General features: G+C 44.8%; 1 protein-coding gene across 2 annotated transcripts; it reads right to left on the reverse strand.

The window, feature by feature from the left end:
- Positions 1-1904: 1904 nt before the first annotated feature.
- Positions 1905-20116, reverse strand: LOC141731603 (syntaxin-4-like). 2 transcript variants are annotated; one of them, XM_074557995.1, is made up of 9 exons: positions 19949-20116; positions 19310-19390; positions 17852-17951; positions 16798-16872; positions 14996-15057; positions 12739-12848; positions 11241-11317; positions 7286-7417; positions 3041-3151 (listed from the first exon to the last, which is right to left on the reverse strand). In XM_074557995.1, the coding sequence occupies exons 1-9, from the start codon at positions 20099-20101 to the stop codon at positions 3147-3149; spliced, it is 795 nt and encodes a 264-aa protein (XP_074414096.1). In that variant the 5' UTR covers positions 20102-20116; the 3' UTR covers positions 3041-3146. The 2 variants fall into 2 exon arrangements, with proteins under 2 accessions (XP_074414095.1, XP_074414096.1); XM_074557994.1 differs by lacking the exons at positions 11241-11317; positions 12739-12848 and adding an exon at positions 1905-2703.
- Positions 20117-20144: the final 28 nt, after the last annotated feature.

Below are 20144 nucleotides of genomic sequence, written 5' to 3' on the forward strand. Positions count from 1 at the left end.
CAACAGGGCCAGGAGCAGCGCCAGCGGGGGGGGCACCTGCGGGACAGATTGGGGACAATTCAGGGGGTTTGGGGACAATTAATGGGGTTTTTTTTGTGATATTTTGGGTCATTTTGGGGGCATTCGGGGCCAACTGGGGACAATTCAGGGGATTTCGGGGGGATTTGGGGGCATTTTAAGGGGGTTTGGGGACATTTGGGGGACAATTTGGGGGGATTCAGGGGCAAATTTGGGATTTTGCGGCCATTTGGGGACATTTCAGAGGGATTTGGGGTCATTTTTCCCCAATTTTTGCCAATTTTTGCAATTTTTTCCCAATTTTTGCAATTTTTGCCAATTTTGGCCATTTTTTGGTGGCCTTGCTGGCCCCGCCCCTCCCCCCCCGGTGTCACCTCCCCTCCCCCCCCTTCCGGTGTCACCCCCAAAATGTCCCCGAGGTGTCCCCGCCCCTCCCCCACCCCCGGCCACATCCTCTGCATGGGGGGGGGGGGCGGCACCAAAATGGGCAAAAATTGACCCAAAAATTGACCCAGAATTGACCCAAAATCCCCCCAAAAATTCCCGAATTTTCACCCCAAAATTCACTAAAATCACCCCAAATTCCCCCCAAAATTGTCCCAAATCCCCCCCCAAAATATCCCAATTTCCTCCAAATCCCCTCAAAATTCTCCAAAATTTCCCCAATTTCTCCTAAATTCCCGCAAATTTCTCCAAATCCTCCCCAAATTCACCCCAAAAATTTTCGCCCCAAAATATCCCAAATTTCCTTCACAAATATCCCCAAAATCCCCCCTAAAATCCCCAAATTTCCCCCCCAAAAATCTCCAAAATTTTCCAACCCCTCCCAAATTCCCCTCAATTTTCCCCCCAAAATTCTCCCAAGTTTTTCCCAAATTTCCCTCAAAAATTCCCCCAAAAAGTTTCCAAATTTTAACCCAAATCCCCCTAAAATCCCCAAATTGCCCCCAAACCCATCCAAAATCCTCCAAATTTTCCCCAAATTCCCCTCAAATCCCCAAACTATTCAAAAATCCCCAAATTTCCCAAACTCCCCCAATTTTGCCCCCAAAATTCTCCCGAATTTCCCCCAAAATTTCCCCCCAAATTTCCCTTAAACTCCCCCAAAATTCCCCAGTTTTCCCCAAAATCCTCCAGAATTCCCCAATTTTCCCCCAAATCCCTCAAATTCCCCCCAAATCCCCCAGACGATTCCAAACCCCCCAAATTTTCCCAATCTCCCCGGATTTCTCCCCAATTCCCCCCTCACCATCTCGGGGCCTCCGGGTTCGGCTCGGGGGGCCGAGGGGGCGGGGCAGGATGTGCCCAGGCCACGCCCCTTCTCATTAAGCGCCACCCCTTCCTGCAGGCCACGCCCCCTTGCGAGGGAAATGGAAAAATTTGGGGCCAAAATTGGAGATTTGGGGCCGGATTTTGGCGGGAATTTCGGGGATTTTTGGGGAATTTGGTGACTTTTACAGATTTTTGTGGATTTTTTGGGGACTTTTAAAGGAGTTTTTGGGAATGTTTGGATAATTTTTTGGAATTTTTAGAGGATTTTTTCGGGGGTATTTTGAGATTTTTTCAGGATATTTTTTGTGATTTTGGGGATTTCTTTGGAATTTTTAGGGGATTTTTTTGGGGGATATTTTGAGATTTTTTCGGAATATTTTTTGTGATTTTTGGGGGATTTCTTTAGAATTTTTAGCGGATTTTTGGAGGAATTTTGGGGGAATTTTTTTGGAATTTTATATAAATTTTGAGGGGATTTTTTTTTGTTTTATTGAGAATGTGTTCTTTTGTTTTTAATATTATTTTATTTTCAGGATTTTGGAAGGGGATTTGGGGATTTTGGGGTGTTATTGGGATTTTTTGGGGAATTTCTGGGGGATTTTTGAAGGGAATTTGTGAGTTTTCTTTGGGGGGGATTTTTGGAAGGAATTTGGGGGATTTAAAAAGAATTTAGGGAGATTTTTGAGGATTTTATTTAATTTTCAGGGATTTCGAGATTTCTGAGATGATTTTTTTTGCATTTTTGGGGCATTTTGGGACAATTCAATGAATTCCAGACCTTTTGGGCTCCAGCATTTGTGCAAATCTTCACATATTTGGGACTTTTGGGAACAACTGAACTCGAGGGGTGAAAACTGGGAAAAAACCCCAAAATTTTGGGTCCATTTCATCACTTTTCCATTTTTTGGGCTTGGTTTTTCCGAATTTTGGCTTTTTGTGGCTGAAACCCGAGCGATTTTTCGTGGATTTCGGGGTCTTGTGGCACAATTCTCACCTCATTTTATTTTTAATTTTTTTTATTATTTTTTGGGGGTTTTTTGGCCTTTTTTGGGCCATTTTTGGGCTAAAAAGTGCTTTCCTCGCCGGTGACGTCACCACCAGCCAATAGAAACCGCCGCGGGGCCGAGTCCTCCCCGCCACCACCATTACATCACCACCAACCAATAAAACCCGCGCTATGCTTGACTGACACCCGCACCGCCCCATCACCGCCGAGCGGGGCGGGCTTCGCCTTCCAGCGCCGTGATGTCACTCCCAGCCAATCGGAGGCGGCGGAGGGTGGGGCTTGCGTCGATTGGCAGCTCCCGCAGCCAATGGGAGGGCTCGGAGCTACCCGGACGCCACTGAAGCGGCCACAATGGCGACCAGGACCAAGATGGCGACCGAGGCGCAGGCGGCGAGGGCTAGGCGCTTCTGCGAACCAGTACAAACCAGTATGAACCAGTATAAACCAGTACGGACGGGTTTGGGGCGGCACAAACCAGTCCGGACCAGTATAAACCAGTTTGGAGCGGTTTAAAGCGGTTTGGAGCAGGCTGGGCCTGGTCTGGGAGTTGGGGCCTGCTCCCAGTGAGGCCCAGTACAAACCAGTAACTCCCCGTGCCCCTTTAACCCCTCCCAGTATAAACCAGTATGTCCCAGTTCCCTCCCAGTTTGCCCAGTGACCCTTCCCAGTATAAACCAGTCCCTCCCAGTACAAACCAGTATAAACCAGTTCAATCCCAGTATAAACCAGTTTAATCCCAGTTACCTTCCGGGCCGCCTTCTGCCGCCGCCCCGCCCCCTGGAGGTGGCCCCGCCCCTTTTCCAGGTGCGCCCCCGAGTGCAGCACCTGCTGCTCGATGCGGTCGATGACGTCACCCTGCACCAGGACGGACCAGTACAAACCAGTATGAAACGTTTTCGGCCCTAAAATCGCCATTTTTCGACCCAAAATCCCCGGGTTTTTTGCTCCAGGTTCATCCCGGTTCATCCCAGTTCATCCCAGTACAAACCAGTATAAACCAGTGCCATTTCCACCCCAAAAATCCCCATTTTTGTCGTAAAAATGACATTTTTTGACCTAAAATCGCCATTTTTTCACCCAAAATCACCCAATTTTCTCCTCCCAGTCCCTCCCAGTATAAACCAGTACAAACCAGTCCCATCTCACCCCCAAATTCCCCATTTTCTACCTCAAAATCACCAATTTTTGTCCCAAAATTGCCATTTTTGACCTAAAATCGCCATTTTTTCACCCAAAATCACCAAATTTTCTCCTCCCAGTCCCTCCCAGTACAAACCAGTCCCATTTCACCCCCAAATTCCCCATTTTTTACCTCAAAATCACAAATTTTTGTCCCAAAATCGCCATTTTTGACCTAAAATCGCCATTTTTTCACCCAAAATCACCCAATTTTCTCCTCCCGGTCCCTCCCAATTGATCCCAGTTCCTTCCCAGTATAGACCAGTACAACCCAGTCCCATTTACAGACACAAAATCCCCGTTTTCTACCCCAAAATCCCCATTTTTGCCATAAAAATGACATTTTTTGACCTAAAATCGCCATTTTTTCACCCAAAATCACCAAATTTTCTCCTCCCAGTCCCTCCCAGTATAAACCAGTACAACCCAGTCCCATCTCACCCCCAAATTCCCAATTTTCTACCTCAAAATCACCAATTTTTGTCCCAAAATTGCCATTTTTGGCCTAAAATCGCCATTTTTTTCCCCCAAAATCACCAAATTTTGTCCTCCCAGTCCCTCCCAATTTATCCCAATTCCTACCCAGTATAAACCAGTACAAACCAGTCCCATTTCACCCCCAAATTCCCCGTTTTCTACCCCAAAATCCCCATTTTTGCCATAACAATGACATTTTTTGACCTAAAATCGCCATTTTTTCACCCAAAATCACCAAAACTTCACCCAAAACCACCACATTTTCTCCTCCCAGTCCTTCCCAGTATAAACCAGTACAAACCAGTCCCATCTCACCCCCAAATTCCCCGTTTTCTACCCCAAAATCCCCATTTTTGCCATAACAATGACATTTTTTGACCTAAAATCGCCATTTTTTCACCCAAAATCACCAAAACTTCACCCAAAACCACCACATTTTCTCCTCCCAGTCCTTCCCAGTATAAACCAGTACAAACCAGTCCCATTTCAGCCCCAAATTCCCCATTTTCTACCCCAAAATCCCCACTTTTGCCATAAAAATGACATTTTTTGACCTAAAATCGCCATTTTTTCACCCAAAATCACCAAAACTTCCCCCAAAATCACCAAATTTTCTCCTCCCAGTCCCTCCCAGTATAAACCAGTCCCATTTCCATCCCAACATCGCTGATTTTGGTCCTAAAATTGCCATTTTTGGACCCCAAATTGATATTTTTTGACCCAAAATCGCCGTTTTTTGCCCCAAAATCGTCATTTTTTCACCCAAAATCCCCGGGTTTTTTGCTCCCAGTTCATCCCAGTTCATCCCAGTGCAAACCAGTATAAACCAGTCCCATTTCCACCCCAAAATCCCCACTTTTGCCATAAAAATGACATTTTCGGCCCTAAAATCGCCATTTTTTCACCCATAATCACCAAAATTTCCCCCAAAACCACCAAATTTCCTCCTCCCAGCCCAAACCAGTACAACCCAGTCCAAACCAGTCCCTCCAAGCACCATCCCCACCTCGAAAACCCCGATTTCCCGCCGCCAAATTCACATTTTTTGCCCTAAAATCGCCGTTTTTTGAGCTAGAACCGCCAAATTTTCACCGAAAATCGCCATTTTTTCTCCTCCCAGTCCCTCCCAGTATAAACCAGTACAAACCAGTCCCATTTCACCCCCAAATTCCCCGTTTTCTACCCCAAAATCCCCACTTTTGCCATGAAAATGACATTTTTTGACCTAAAATCACCATTTTTTCACCCAAAATCACCAAAACTTCACCCAAAACCACCAAATTTCCTCCTCCCAGTCCAAACCAGTATAACCCAGTCCCATTTCACCCCCAAATTCCCCGTTTTCTACCCCAAAATCCCCATTTTTTCCATAAAAATGACATTTTCGGCCCTAAAATCGCCATTTTTTCACCCAAAATCACCAAAACTTCCCCCAAAATCCCCAAATTTCCTGCTCCCAGTCCAAACCAGTATAACCCAGTACAAACCAGTCCCATTTCACCCCCAAATTCCCCATTTTCTACCCCAAAATCCCCATTTTTGCCATAAAAATGACATTTTCGACCCTAAAATCGCCATTTTTTCACCCACAATCACCCCATTTTCTCCTCCCAGTCCCTCCCAGTATAAACCAGTACAACCCAGTCCCATTTCACCCCGAAATTCCCCATTTTCTACCTCAAAATCACCAATTTTTGTCCCAAAATTGCCATTTTCAGCCCTAAAATCGCCATTTTTTCACCCAAAATCACCAAAATTTCACCCAAAATCACCCAATTTTCTCCTCCCAGTCCCTCTCAGTCCATCCCAGTCCCTCCCAGTATAAACCAGTACAAACCAGTCCCACTTCACCCCCAAAATCCCCGTTTTCTACCCCAAAATCCCCATTTTTGCCATAAAAACAACATTTTTTGACCTAAAATCGCCATTTTTTCACCCAAAATCACCAAAATTTCCCCCAAAACCACCCAATTTCCTCCTCCCAGTCCAAACCAGTACAACCCAGTCCAAACCAGTCCCTCCAAGCATCATTTCCACCCCGAAAACCCCGATTTCCCGCCGCCAAATTCACATTTTTTGCCGTAAAATCGCCGTTTTTTGAGCTAGAATCGCCAAATTTTCACCGAAAATCGCCGTTTTTTTCCCCAAACCAGTACAAACCAGTCCCATTTCACCCCCAAATTCCCCATTTTCTACCTCAAAATCACCAATTTTTGTCCCAAAATCGCCATTTTTGGCCTAAAATCGCCATTTTTCACCCAAAATCACCAAAATTTCACCCAAAATCACCAAATTTTCTCCTCCCAGTCCCTCCCAGTATAAACCAGTACAAACCAGTCCCATCTCACCCCCAAATTCCCCATTTTCTAACCCAAAATCCCCACTTTTGCCATAAAAATGACATTTTCGGCCCTAAAATCGCCATTTTTTCACCCAAAACCACCAAAATTTCACCCAAAATCACCAAATTTTCTGCTCCCAGTCCCTCCCAGTATAAACCAGTCCCATTTCCATCCCAACATCCCTGATTTTGGTCCTAAAATTGCCATTTTTGGACCCCAAATTGATATTTTTTGACCCAAAATCGCCGTTTTTTTGCCCTAGAATCGTCATTTTTTCACCCAAAATCCCCGGGTTTTTTGCTCCCAGTTCATCCCAGTTCATCCCAGTGCAAACCAGTATAAACCAGTCCCATTTCCACCCCAAAATCCCCATTTTTGCCACAAAAATGACATTTTCGGCCCTAAAATCGCCATTTTTTCACCCAAAATCACCAAAATTTCACCCAAAATCACCAAATTTTCTCCTCCCAGTCCAAACCAGTATAACCAGTCGAAACCAGTCCCTCCAAGCATCATTCCCACCTCGAAAACCCCGATTTCCCGCCGCCAAATTCACATTTTTTGCCCTAAAATCGCCGTTTTTTGAGCTAGAACCGCCAAATTTTCACCGAAAATCGCCATTTTTTCTCCTCCCAGTCCCTCCCAGTATAAACCAGTACAAACCAGTCCCATTTCACCCCCAAATTCCCCGTTTTCTACCCCAAAATCCCCATTTTTGCCATAAAAATGACATTTTCGGCCCTAAAATCGCCATTTTTTCACCCAAAATCACCCAATTTTCTCCTCCCAGTCCCTCCCAGTATAAACCAGTATAACCAGTCCAAACCAGTCCCTCCAAGCATCATTCCCACCATGAAAATCCCAATTTCCCGCCGCCAAATTCACGTTTTTGGCCATAAAATCGCCGTTTTTTGAGCTAGAACCGCCAAATTTTCACCGAAAATTGCCGTTTTTTCCCCAAACCAGTCTAACCAGTATAACCAGTACGGACCTGGGCCTCGACGGTGCCGCTGAGCAGCTGGAAGAGCTCGCCCAGCTCGCGGAGGCCGCGCTCGAGGCGCTGCAGCTCCCGGTGCCGCTGCCCGGCCTCGTCCAGGGCGCGGGCGGAGAGCGGGGACGGGGCCTGGAAACGGGGGAAAACCGGCCGGAAACGGGAAAAATAACGGAAGGGGAAAATAGAAATAAATGCTAAAGGATTCGCACAAAAATCCCCGCGAAAATCCATCGAAAAAAGCCCGAAATTCACCCAAAAAAATCCCTAAAAACCCCCAGGAAAATCCATCAAAATCAACCGAAAATTCGCCCAAAAATGGGAAAAATTCCAAAAGTTAAAAAAAAAACCAAATCCTAAAAAAATTCCCCCAAAAATCCCCGCGAAAATCCATCGAAAAAAGCCCAAAATTCACCCAAAAAAATCCCCAAAAACCTCCATCAAAATCAGCCCAAAATTCCCCAAAAAATCCCCAAAAACCTCCATGAAAATCCAGCAAAATAAGACCAAAATTCACCCAAAAAAATCCCTAAAAATCCCCACGAAAATCCAGCAAAATAAGCCCAAAAATCGCCCGGAAACGGGAAAAATAATGGAAGGGAAAAAAAGAAATAAATGCTAAAGGAATTCGCACAAAAAATCCTCAAAAATCCCCGCGAAAATACCTCGAAATCAGCCCAAAAAACCCCCCAAAAACCCCCACGAAAATCCATCGAAATCAGCCCAAAATTCACCCAAAAAAAATCCCCAGGAAAATCCATCGAAATCAGCCCAAAATTCACCCAAAAAAATCCCCAAAACCCCCCAGGAAAATCCATCGAAATCAGCCCAAAAAATCCCCAAAAACCCCCATGAAAATCCATTGAAATCAGTCCAAAAATCGCCCGGAAACGGGAAAAATAACGAAAGGGAAAAATAAAAATAAATCCTAAAGGAATTCGCACAAAAAATCCCCAAAAATCTCCATGAAAATCCATTGAAAAAAGCCCAAAATTCACCCAGAAAACCCCCAAAAACCTCCATCAAAATCCATCAAAATCAGCCCAAAATTCACCCAAAAAATCCCCAAAAATCCCCTCAAAAATCCATCGAAATCAGCGCGAAATTCACCCAAAAAAATCCCCAAAAATCCCCGCGAAAATCCATCGAAAAAAGCCCAAAATACACCCAAAAAATCCCCAGAAACATCCATCAAAATCCATAGAAAAAAGCTCAAAATTCACCCCAAAAAATCCTCAAAAATCCCCACCAAAATCCATCGAAAAAAGCCCAAAATTCCCCAAAAAATCCCCAAAAAAACCCCACAAAAATCCATCGAAATCAGCCCAAAATTTACCCAAAAAATCCCCAAAAACCTCCATCAAAATCCATCAAAAAAAAGCCCAAAATTCCCCAAAAAATCCCCAAAAATCCCCACAAAAATCCATCGAAAAAAGCCCAAAAGTCACCCAAAAAACCCCCCAAAAACCCCCACGAAAATCCATTGAAATCAGCCCAAATATCGCCCAGAAATGGGAAAAATCCAAAAAGTTAAAAAAAAAACCAAATCCTAAAAAATTTCCCCCAAAAAAACCCCCAAAAATCCCCACGAAAATCCATCGAAAAAAGCCCAAAATTCACCCAAAAAATCCCCAAAAACCCCCATGAAAATCCATCGAAATCAGCCCAAAAAACCCCCAAAAAACCCCCTCGAAAATCCATCGAAAAAAGCCCAAAAATCACCCAGAAACAGGAAAAATAACGAAAGGGAAAAAAAGAAACAAATCCTAAAAGAATTCACACAAAAAATCCTCAAAAACCCCCATGAAAATCCATCCAAAAAAGCCCAAAATTCACCCAAAAAATCCCCAAAAAACCTCCAGGAAAATCCATCAAAAAAAGCCCAGAATTCACCCAAAAATGAGAAAATTCTGAAGAGTTAAAAAAAAAAAAATGAATCCCAAAAGAATTCCCCCAAAAACCCCCATGAAAATCCATCAAAATAACCCCAAAATTCACCCAAAAAATCTCCAAAAAACCCCCTCGAAAATCCATCGAAATCAGCCCAAAAATTGCCCGGAAATGGGAAAAATACCAAAAGGTAAAAAAAAAACAAATCCCAAAAGAATTCACCCAAAAATCGCCACGAAAAATCCATTGAAAAAAGCCCAAAATTCACCCAAAAAAATCCCCAAAAATCCCCGCGAAAATCCATCGAAAAATGCCAAAATTCACCCAAAAAACGGGAAAAACACCAAAAGGTAAAGAAAAAACAAATCCCAAAAAAATTTACCCCAAAAATCCCCACAAAAATCCATCGAAATCAGCCCAAAATTCACCCAAAAAATCCCCAAAAACCCCCTCGAAAATCCATTGAAATCAGCCCAAAAATCGCCCGGAAAAGGGAAGAATCCAAAAGGTAAAAATAAAAACAAATCCTAAAAGAATTCACCCAAAAAATCCCCAAAAACCCCCAGGAAAATCCATCGAAAAAAGCCCAAAATTCACCCAAAAAATCTCGAAAAACCTCCATCAAAATCCATTGAAAAAAGCCCAAAAACCCCCCAAAAACCCCCTTGAAAATCCATCGAAAAAAGCCCAAAAATCGCCCAGAAATGGGAAAAATCCCAAAAGTTAAAAAAAAACCCAAATCCTACAAAAATTCCCCCCAAAAATCCCCACGAAAATCCATCAAAAAAACCCCAAAATTCACCCAGAAAATCCCCAAAATCCTCCATCAAAATCAGCCCAAAATTCACCCAAAAAATCCCCAAAATCCTCCATCAAAATCAGCCCAAAATTCCCCAAAAAATCCCCAAAAACCCCCACGAAAATCCATCGAAAAAAGCCCAAAAAACCCCCAAAAAACCCCCTCGAAAATCCATTGAAATCAGCCCAAAAACCGCCCGGAAATGGGAAAATTCCAAAAGGTAAAAAAAAAAACCAAATCCCAAAAGAATTCACACAAAAAATCCCCAAAAGCCCCCAGGAAAATCCATTAAAAAAAAGCCCAAAATTCACCCAAAATAATCCCCAAAAATCTCCATCAAAATCAGCCCAAAATTCCCCAAAAAATCCCCAAAAACCCCACGAAAATCCATCAAAAAAAGCCCAAAAAACACCCAAAAAATCCCCGAAAATCCATCTAAATCAGCCCAAAATTCACCCAAAATCTCCCCAAAACTCCCCATGAAAATCCATCAAAAGAAGCCCAAAAACCACCCAAAAATCTCCCCAAAAAAAAACCCCAAAAACCACCCAAAAATGCCCCCAAACCGCCCAAAATTAACCCCAAAAATCTCCCCAAAACAACTCCACAAAAAAAACCCAAATCCCCCAAAATTAACCCCAAAATCCCTCAAAAAAAAACCCCCAAAATCCCAAATTTTCTCCAAAAATCCCGGTTTTTCCCCAAATCCCATTTTTGCCCAAATTCTCCGTTTTTCTCCCCAAATCTGACGTGGCTGACGAAGCTCTGCCTCCGGCCCCACTCCAACATCGGCTCCTGGGAACCCCAAAAATCCCCAAAATCCCCAAAAAATCCCCAAAATCCCCCAAAATCCCCCAAAAGCCCCCAATCCCAATTTTGCCCAAATTCGCTGTTTTTGGCCCCAAATCTGACGTGGCTGACGAAGATCTGGCTCCGACCCAACATCGGCTCCTGGGAACCCCAAAATCCCCAAAAATGCCCCAAAAAAATCCCCAAAAAATCCCCCAAAAATCCCCAAATTCCCCCAAAAGCCCCCAATCTGATTTTTGCCCTGTTTTTGCCCAAATTCGCCGTTTTTTCCCCCAAATCTGAGGCGGCTGCTGAAGCTCTGGCTCCGGCCCGACTCCAACATCGGCTTCTGGGAACCCCAAAATCCCCAAAAATCCCCAAAAAATCCCCAAAATCCCCCAAAATCCCCCCAAAAGCCCCAAATCCCATTTTTCCCCGTTTTTGCCCAAATTGGCCGTTTTTTCCCCCAAATCTGACGTGGCTGACGAAGATCTGGCTCCGGCCCGACTCCAGCATCGCCTCCAGCTCCTCCTCCGACGGCGGCGCCCGCCCGGCTGGAATGGGGAGAAATCGCCCAAAATCGGGAAAATTGAGAGAAAACGGGAAAAACGACCCCGAAGGTGAGAAAATGGAGCCAAAATTGGGGAAAATCACCCCAAAAATGGGGAAAATAGAGAAAAAAATGGGAAAAAGGGATGAAAAAAGGGGAAAATTGTCCCAAAATTGGGATTTTCAAACGCCAAAAGGGACCCCAAAAATGGGGAAATTGAGAGAAAAATGGGAAATTTTAACCCCAAAAATGGGGAAATTGAGCAAAAATGGGAAATTTTAACCCCAAAAATGGGGAAATTGAGAGAAAAATGGGAAAAAGGGATCCAAAAATGGGAGAATTCAGGGAAAACTGGGAAAATGGAGCTGGAAATGGGGAAATTGAGAGAAAAATGGGTGAAAATACCCCAAAAATGGGAAATTTGAGCAAAAATGGGAAATTTTTACCCAAAAAAATGGGGATGGGGACCCAAAAATGGGAAAATTCAGCCAAAAATGGGGAAATATCCCAAAATTAGGAATAATTACCCCGAAAATGGGAAAATTCAGCCAAAACTGGAAAATATCCCAAAATTAAGAATAATTACCCCGAAAATGGGAAAATTCAGCCAAAAATGGAGAAAAAGGACCCCAGAAATGGGAAAATTTTGGGGTTAAAGGACCCCAAAATTGGGAATAATCACCCCAAAAATGAGAAAAATGAGAGAAAAAAGGAAAAACTGAGCAAAAATGGGGAAATTTTACCCAAAAATGGGGAAATGAAGCCAAAGAAATGAAGGAAATTGAGCCAAAAATGGGGGAAATGACCTGAAAATTGTGAAAATTGACCCAAAAAATGGAAAAGGGCCCCAAAATTGGGAACAATCGCCCCAAAAACGGGAAAAAATGAAGCAAAAAATGGGAAAATTCTCCCAAATTTTGGGCCCAATTCGGCATTTTTCAGGAATTCCTCCAAATTTTGGCCCCAAATTTTTCCAGAACCCCCCAAAAATTTCAGGGACCCTCCCAAGAATTTTTTGGGACCCCCCCCAAAAAAATTTTCAGGACCCCAAAATTTTCCAAAACCCCCAAAATTTTCCATCTCCCCCGAACCTTTTTCCTTCCAAAAATCCCCAAAAATTCTCAAAATTCCCCCAAATTTTTTCTGAACCCCCCAAAATTTTCCAGGGACCCTCCCAGGGATCTCGGGACCCCCCAGGATTTTTTGGGACCCCCCCAAAATTTTTTGTCCCGCCCCAAATTTTGGGTCCCTCCTCCATCATTTTTCCCTCCCTCGAAACCTCCCAAAATCCCCAAAAATTCTCAAAATTCCCCCAAATTTTTTCTGAACCCCCCAAAATTTTCCAGGGACCCTCCCAGGGACCCCCCAGGAATTTTTGGGCCCCCCAAAATGGGTTAAAATCCCCCAAATTTGGGTTTTTCTCACCGATCTGCAGCTGCCGCTGGATCCTCTGCAGGCTGCGCTGGCGGGTAGCGGCCCTGGGCGGCCTGGAGGGTCCCCGTGAGCCCCCAAAACTGCTGGGCCAGGAGCCCGTGCTGGGGTGGGGGGACCCCAAAATCCGTCAGGGGGACCCCAAAAACCCAAAATGCCAAAAAACCCCAAAAAAATCCGACGAAAAACGAGCGAAATACGCCAAAGAACGACGAAAATCCGCCCAGAAACGGCCAAAATTCACCCAAATCCACCCAAAATCCCACCCAGGGAGCCCTGAAATCATCCAGGGGACCCCAAAATCCGTCAGGGGGACCCCAAAAACCCCAAAACGCCAAAAAACCCCAAAAAAATCCGCCCAGAAATGACCAAAATCCACCCAAAAATCCCCATGAAAATCCAGCCAGAAATGGCCAAAATCCGCCCCAAATCCACCCAGAACAACCCAAAACTGCCCCAAATCCACCCAAAATCCCACCCAGGGAACCCCAAAATGCCCAAAACGCCCAAAAGTCCCCAAAAAATCCCCCCAAAAATCAGAAAATCCCAAAAATCCCCAGGAAAATCCTCCCCCAAATCGGCCAGAAATGAGCAAATCGCCCCAAATCCACCCAAAATCCACCCCAAAATCGCCCCAAAATTCCCCAAAAAATTCCCAAAAAAATCCCCAAAAAAGCCCCAAAATTCCTCCCAAAAATGCCCTAAAAAACCCCAAAAGTCCCCTTCAAAATCGCCCCAAAATTGCCCAAAATTCAGCCCCAAAATTCCCCCAAATTCACCCAAAAATTCCTCCCAAAATTCCCTCAAATTCACCCAAAAATCCCTGGAAAATTCCCCCCAAAAATTCCCCCAAATTCACAGAGAAAAACCCAAAAATTCCTCCCAAAATTCGCTCAAAATTCTCCCCAAAAATCCCCCAAATTTCACCCAAAAACCCCAAAAATTCCCCTAAAAAACCCCAAACTACTAAAATTCCCCAAAAACCCCAAATTTGCCCCAAACCCACAAAAATTCACCCCAAAAATTCCCTAAAAAAAACCAAAATTCCCCAAATTCCCTCCAAAATTCCCTCAAATTTACCCAAAAATCCCCCCAAAAATCACCCCTAAAAATTCCCCCAAATTTACCCCAAAACCCCCAAAAAATCTCCTTTAAAAATCCTGAAATTTTCCAAAAACCCCTGGAATTCACCCCAAAATTCCCTCAAATTTACCCCAAAATTTGCCCCTAAAATTCCCCCAAATTTGCCCCAAACCCCCAAAAAATTCACCCCAAAAATTCCCTAAAAAAATTGAAAATTCCCCCAAAATTCCCTCAAATTTACCCAAAAATCCCCCCCAAAAAATCTCCTTTAAAAATCCTGAAATTTTCCAAAAACCCCTGGAATTCACCCCAAAATTCCCTCAAATTTACCCCAAAATTTGCCCCTAAAATTCCCCCAAATTTGCCCCAAACCCCCAAAAAATTCACCCCAAAAATTCCCTAAAAAAATTGAAAATTCCCCCAAAATTCCCTCAAATTTACCCAAAAATCCCCCCCAAAAAATCTCCTTTAAAAATCCTGAAATTTTCCAAAAACCCCTGGAATTCACCCCCAAATTCCCTCAAATTTACCCCAAAATTTGCCCCTAAAATTCCCCCAAATTTGCCCCAAACCCCCAAAAAATTCACCCCAAAAATTCCCTAAAAAAATTGAAAATTCCCCAAATTCCCCCAAATTTGCCCCAAATCCCCAAAAAATTCACCCCAAAAATTCCCTAAAAAAATTGAAAATTCCCCAAATTCCCCCAAATTTGCCCCAAATCCCCAAAAAATTCACCCCAAAAATTCCCTAAAAAAATTGAAAATTCCCCAAATTCCCCCAAATTTGCCCCAAACCCCCAAAAATCCCCCCAAAATTCTCCTTCAAAAATCCCCACATTTTCCAAAAACCCCTGGAATTCGCCCCAAAATTCCCTCAAATTTACCCAAAAATCCCCCAAAAATCGCCCCTAAAATTCCCCCAAAATTGCCCCAAACCCCCAAAAATTCACCCCAAAAATTCCCTAAAAACCCTGAAAATTCCCCAAATTCCCCCAAATTCCCCCAAACCCCCAAAAAATTCACCCCAAAAATTCCCTAAAAAAATTGAAAATTCCCCAAATTCCCCAAAAACCCCAAATCCCCCCAAATTCCCCCAAACCCCGAATTTCCCGGATTTGCCCGAAATCCCCGGATTTGCCCAAAACCCCCGGATTTGCCCCCAATCCCACCTGGGTTCGTCGCAGCCGAGCCCCGATGGAGTTCGGGGCCTCCTCGGGCGCCGGGGCCAGCGCTGGGAATGGGGAAAAAACCCAAATATTGGGAAAATTCATCAAAAATGGAAAAAAAAAAACCCAAAATATTGGGGAAAATGGGGAAAAAATAACCCCAAAATATTGGGGAAAATTCATTAAAAACGGATTTAAAAAAACCCAAAATATTGGGGAAATTGATTAAAAACGGATTAAAATAAACCCAAAATATTGGGAAAATTCATCAAAAATGGATTAAAATAAACCCAAAATGTTGGGGAAATTTATTAAAAATGGAAAAAATAACCCCAAAATATTGGGAAAAAATGAATTAAAAATGGAAAAAATAAACCCAAAATATTGGGAAAAATTCATTAAAAATGGAAAAAAAAAATTGGGGAAAATGGGGGGAAAAAATCAAAGAATTGGGGAAAATGGGGACAAAAGCAAAATATTGGGAAAATTCATTAAAAATGGATTAAAAAAAACCCCAAAATATTGGGGAAAATGGTGAAAAAAGGAAAATATTGGCAAAATTCATTAAAAATGGATTTAAAAAACCCCAAAATGTTGGGGAAAAAATCAAAGAATTGTGGAAAATGGGGAAAAAAACCCAAATATTGGGGGAAATGGGAAAAAATGGGGGGAAAATGGGAATTTTGGGGCATTTTGGGGAATTTTGGGGGAATATTTTGGGGTAATTTTAGGAGATTTTGGGGGCAGCATTTCGGGTATTTTGGGGTATTTTGGGGTATTTTGGGGCATTCTTTGGGTATTTGAGGGATTTTTGAGGAGTTTTTGGGTATTTTCTGAGGATTTTTGGGGGATATTTTTGGGTAATTTTGGGGTTAATTTTGTGACATTTTGGGGGATTTTTGAGGGCAGTTTTTGGGGTAATTTTACGGCATTTTTGGGATAATTTTGGGGAGTTTTAGGGTATTTTGGGGATATTTTGGGGGAGTTTCAGGGTATTTTTGGGGGTATTTTTGGGGCTAAATTCGGGGTAGTTTTGGGGTATCTTGGGGCAATTTTGGGGGTGGTTTTTGGAGATATTTTGGGGTAACTTTGAGATTTTTTTGGGGGTTGTTTTTGGGGATATTTTGAGGGATATTTTTGGGGTAATTTTTTGGGATTTTTGGAGCCTTTTTGAGATTTTTTTGTTGTATTTTTCTGGGGTTATTTTTAGGGTATTTTTGGGTAATTTTGGGGTATTTTTAGCAGTAATTTTGGGGTATTTTCGGGCGGTTTCAGGGTATTTGAAGGGTTGTTTTTAGGGTATTTTTGGGGTAATTTTTAGGGATTTTTGGAGCCATTTTGAGATGGTTTTTTGGGTATTTTTTGGGAGTTATTTTTTGGGTATTTTTGGGGTTATTCTGGGGTATTTTGGGGCGGTTTTGGGGTATTTTAAGGGTTATTTTTTGGGTATTTTTGGGGTAATTTTGGGGTGGTTTCGGGGTATTTTAAAGGTTGTTTTTTGGGTATTTTTGGGTAATTTTGGGGTATTTTAAGGATTTTTTTTGGGTATTTTTGGAGTTATTTTGGGGTGGTTTTGGGGTATTTTAAGGGTTGTTTTTTGGGGTAATTTTGGGGTATTTTCGGGGTATTTTAAGGATTATTTTTGGGTATTTTTGGAGTTATTTTGGGGTGGTTTTGGGGTATTTTAGGGGTTATTTTTTGGGTATTTTTGGGGTAATTTTGGGGTATTTGAAGGGCTGGTTTTTGGGTATTTTTGGGGTAATTTTGGGGCGTTTTGGGGTAATTTTGGGGTATTTTGGGGTTACCTCGGAGCCCCCCCTGGATCTCCCGGGTCAGGTCCTGGATCTCGTCCCGGAGCCGCTGCAGCTCCTCCTGCAACTCTGAGAGACCCAAAAACGGGGAAATTTCACCCAAAATTCACTCAAAAATCACCAAAAACTCACTGGGAACCAGCCCAGCTCCTCCTGCAGCTCTGGGGACCCAAAATCGGGGAAATTTCACCCAAAAATCACCAAAAATTCACTGTGAACCAGCCCAGCTCCTCCTGCAGCTCTGAGAGACCCAAAAACGGGGAAATTTCACCCAAAATTCACCCAAAAATCACCAAAAATTCACTGGGAACCAGCCCAGCTCCTCCTGCAGCTCTGGGGACCCAAAAACGGGGAAATTTCACCCAAAATTCACATTAAAAATCACCAAAAATTCACTGGGAACCAGCCCAGCTCCTCCTGCAGCTCTGGGGACCCAAAATCGGGGAAATTTCACCCAAAAATTGACCCCAAAGTGACACACAAAGAATTTGCCCAAGATTTACAAAACAACCACCCAAAAATTGGGCAAAATTCACCCAAAATTTACACAATAACTCGCTCAAAAAAATGGGCAAAAACCGCACAAAACTCACCCAAAATTCTGCCCCGAGAATTCCCCATTTCCCCACAAATCCCCCCAAAATCCTCCCGAAAATCCCCCCCAAAATCCCCCAATCCCGCCCCCCGAAACGGCTCCGAAAATGCCCCAAATTCACCCAAAATGCCCCAAATTCACCCAGAAATGCCCCAAACTCACCCAAAACTGCCCCGAATTCACCCAAAAATGCCCCGAATTCACCCAAAAATGCCCCAAATTCACCCAAAAATGCCCTGAATTCACCCAAAAATGCCCCGAATTCACCCAAAAACGCCCCGAATTCACCCAAAACCCTCCAAAAGTTCTCCCAAAAATTCCACAAAATCCTCCCAAAACCTCCCCGGAAAAGGCCTCAAATTTCACCCAAAATTTCCCCCAAAATTCCCCAAATCCCCAAATTCCCAAATTCCCAAAATGCCCAAAATTCCCCAAATTCCCCCAAATTCTGACCCGGGGGGGGGAGGGGCGTTCCCAGCGCTCTCTCCTGCAGCTGCTCCAGCTCGGCCGCGCTCCGGGACAGCGCCGCCAGCAGGGAGCGCACGCGGCGCGCCTGGAGCGATAGAAACGGGTTATATCGCGATATAAACACCTTCTATCGCGATATCAGACATTGCACAGGGACAGCGCCGCCAGCAGGGAGCGCACGCGGCGCGCCTGTCACGACATATCGCGATATAAACACCTTCTATCGCGATATGAACGGGGTATATCGCGATATCAGACATTGCACAGGGACAGCGCCGCCAGCAGGGAGCGCACGCGGCGCGCCTGGAGCGATAGAAACGGGTTATATCGCGATATAAACACCTTCTATCGCGATATCAGACATTGCACAGGGACAGCGCCGCCAGCAGGGAGCGCACGCGGCGCGCCTGTCACGACATATCGCGATATAAACACCTTCTATCGCGATATGAACGGGGTATATCGCGATATCAGACATTGCACAGCGACAGCGCCGCCAGCAGGGAGCGCACGCGGCGCGCCTGGAGCGATATATCGCGATAGAAACGGGTTGTATCGTGATATAAACGGGGTATATCGCGATATCAGACATTGTACAGGGACAGCGCCGCCAGCAGGGAGCGCACGCGGTGCGCCTGTCGCGATATAAACACCTTCTATCGCGATATGAACGGGGGATATCGCGATACAAACACCTTCTATCGCGATATCAGACATTGCACACCGACAGTGCCGCCAGCAGGGAGCGCACGCGGCGCGCCTGTCGTGATATATCGTGATATAAATGGGTTATATCGTGATAGAAACACCTTCTATCGCGATATCAGACATTGTACAGGGACAGCGCCGCCAGCAGGGAGCGCACGCGGCGCGCCTGTCACGATATATCGCGATATAAATGGGGGATATCGTGATATAAACACCTTCTATCGCGATATGAACGGGGGATATCGCGATATCAGACATTGCACAGCGACAGCGCTGCCAACCGGGAGCGCACGCGGCGCGCCTGTCATGACATAAACGGGTTATATCGCGATATGAACGGGTTATATCGCGACACAGACGGCTCACGTCGCGATAGGGGGAGGCTGCATTGTGATGGGAGTGAGCGATATCACGACAGGGGGCATTCTATCACGACAGAGACGGGTCATGTCGCGATAGAGACGGGTCATGTCGCGACAGCGGCCGTTCCGTCATGACAGGGACGCGTATCGCAACAGGAGCGGGGATATGAGCGCGTCATATCGCGATAGGGACAGCTGATATCGCGATATAAACAGGTCCCATCAAGGCAGGAGCAGGAGACATCGCAACAGAGCCCCACCAGAACCCGAGAAAGGGAAACCGAGATGCAAATGAGATGCAAATGATATGCAAATGATATGCAAATGAGATGCAGATGAGATGCAGATGAGATGCAAAGGGGGCGGGACCCACCTGGGCCAGGGCGGGGTCCTGGGGGCCGAGGAGCCGCCCCTCCCCCCCCGGCCCCTCCCCCTCCGAGTCCGAGTCCGAGCCCTGGGGGGGGGAGGGGAAATTGGGGGGAAAAATCTCAGATTTGGGCAAATCCAACTCCGGCCCCGTTTTTTGGATCCTTCCCCGGTTCTTGGATCTTTCCCCGGTTTTGTTTCCTTTCCCCATTTCTGGGCTCTGTTCCTGATTTTGGGGACAAATCTCCCATTTTGGGGCCTTTCCTTCCCCGTTTTTCACCTCCTTTTCCTCAACGTTTTTTCTCTTTTCCCCATTTCTGCATCTTTTCCCCAATGTTTTACCTCATTTTCCCATTTTTAGGCTCCTTCTCCCCATTTTGGGGCTCATTTCCCCAACTTTTGTACTTTTCCCCCTCATTTTTGCCTCTTTTTCCCATTTTTGCCCTTTTTTCCCCTTTTCTGCCATTTTCCGGCCATTTTCCCATTTCTCTCCTCTTTTCCCCCATTTTTCTCCTCCTTTTCCCCATTTTCCGCCACTTCTCGCCCATTTTCGGGCTCCCCGGTTCCGATTCCGGGCTCCTTTTCCCGATTTTTCGCCTCTCTTTCCCGATTTTTGAACTTTTTTCCCCATTTTTTGGCCTCTCGCCTGATGCAGTTCCCGCGTCCGGTCCCTCATGGCGGCACTACCGGAAGCGGCCGCGCCGCGCATGCGCAGAAACCCCGGGGAAACCATAGAGAGGCCGCGGGGTCCTCCAGCACCATCGAGACGGAGCGGAGGGTCTCCAATGCCATAGAGCATTACCGGAAGTCCTCCAAAACCGCAGAGTCAAACCGGAAATCAT

This window comes from Zonotrichia albicollis, chromosome 24 (genome assembly GCF_047830755.1).
Source record: "Zonotrichia albicollis isolate bZonAlb1 chromosome 24, bZonAlb1.hap1, whole genome shotgun sequence".
Classification (NCBI taxonomy): Eukaryota; Metazoa; Chordata; class Aves; order Passeriformes; family Passerellidae; genus Zonotrichia; species Zonotrichia albicollis.

Excerpts from the sequence above, each read along its gene's own strand:
- LOC141731603 (XM_074557994.1), bottom strand. The coding sequence starts at position 20,101 with ATGCTCTATGGCATTGGAGACCCTCCGCTCCGTCTCGATGGTGCTGGA. Across the intron at positions 17,952-19,309 it reads AGGACCCCGCCCTGGCCCAG|GCGCGCCGCGTGCGCTCCCT; the intron begins GTGGGTCCCGCC and ends CTATCGCTCCAG. Across the intron at positions 16,873-17,851 it reads AACGCCCCTCCCCCCCCCGG|AGTTGCAGGAGGAGCTGCAG; the intron begins GTCAGAATTTGG and ends TGGGTCTCTCAG.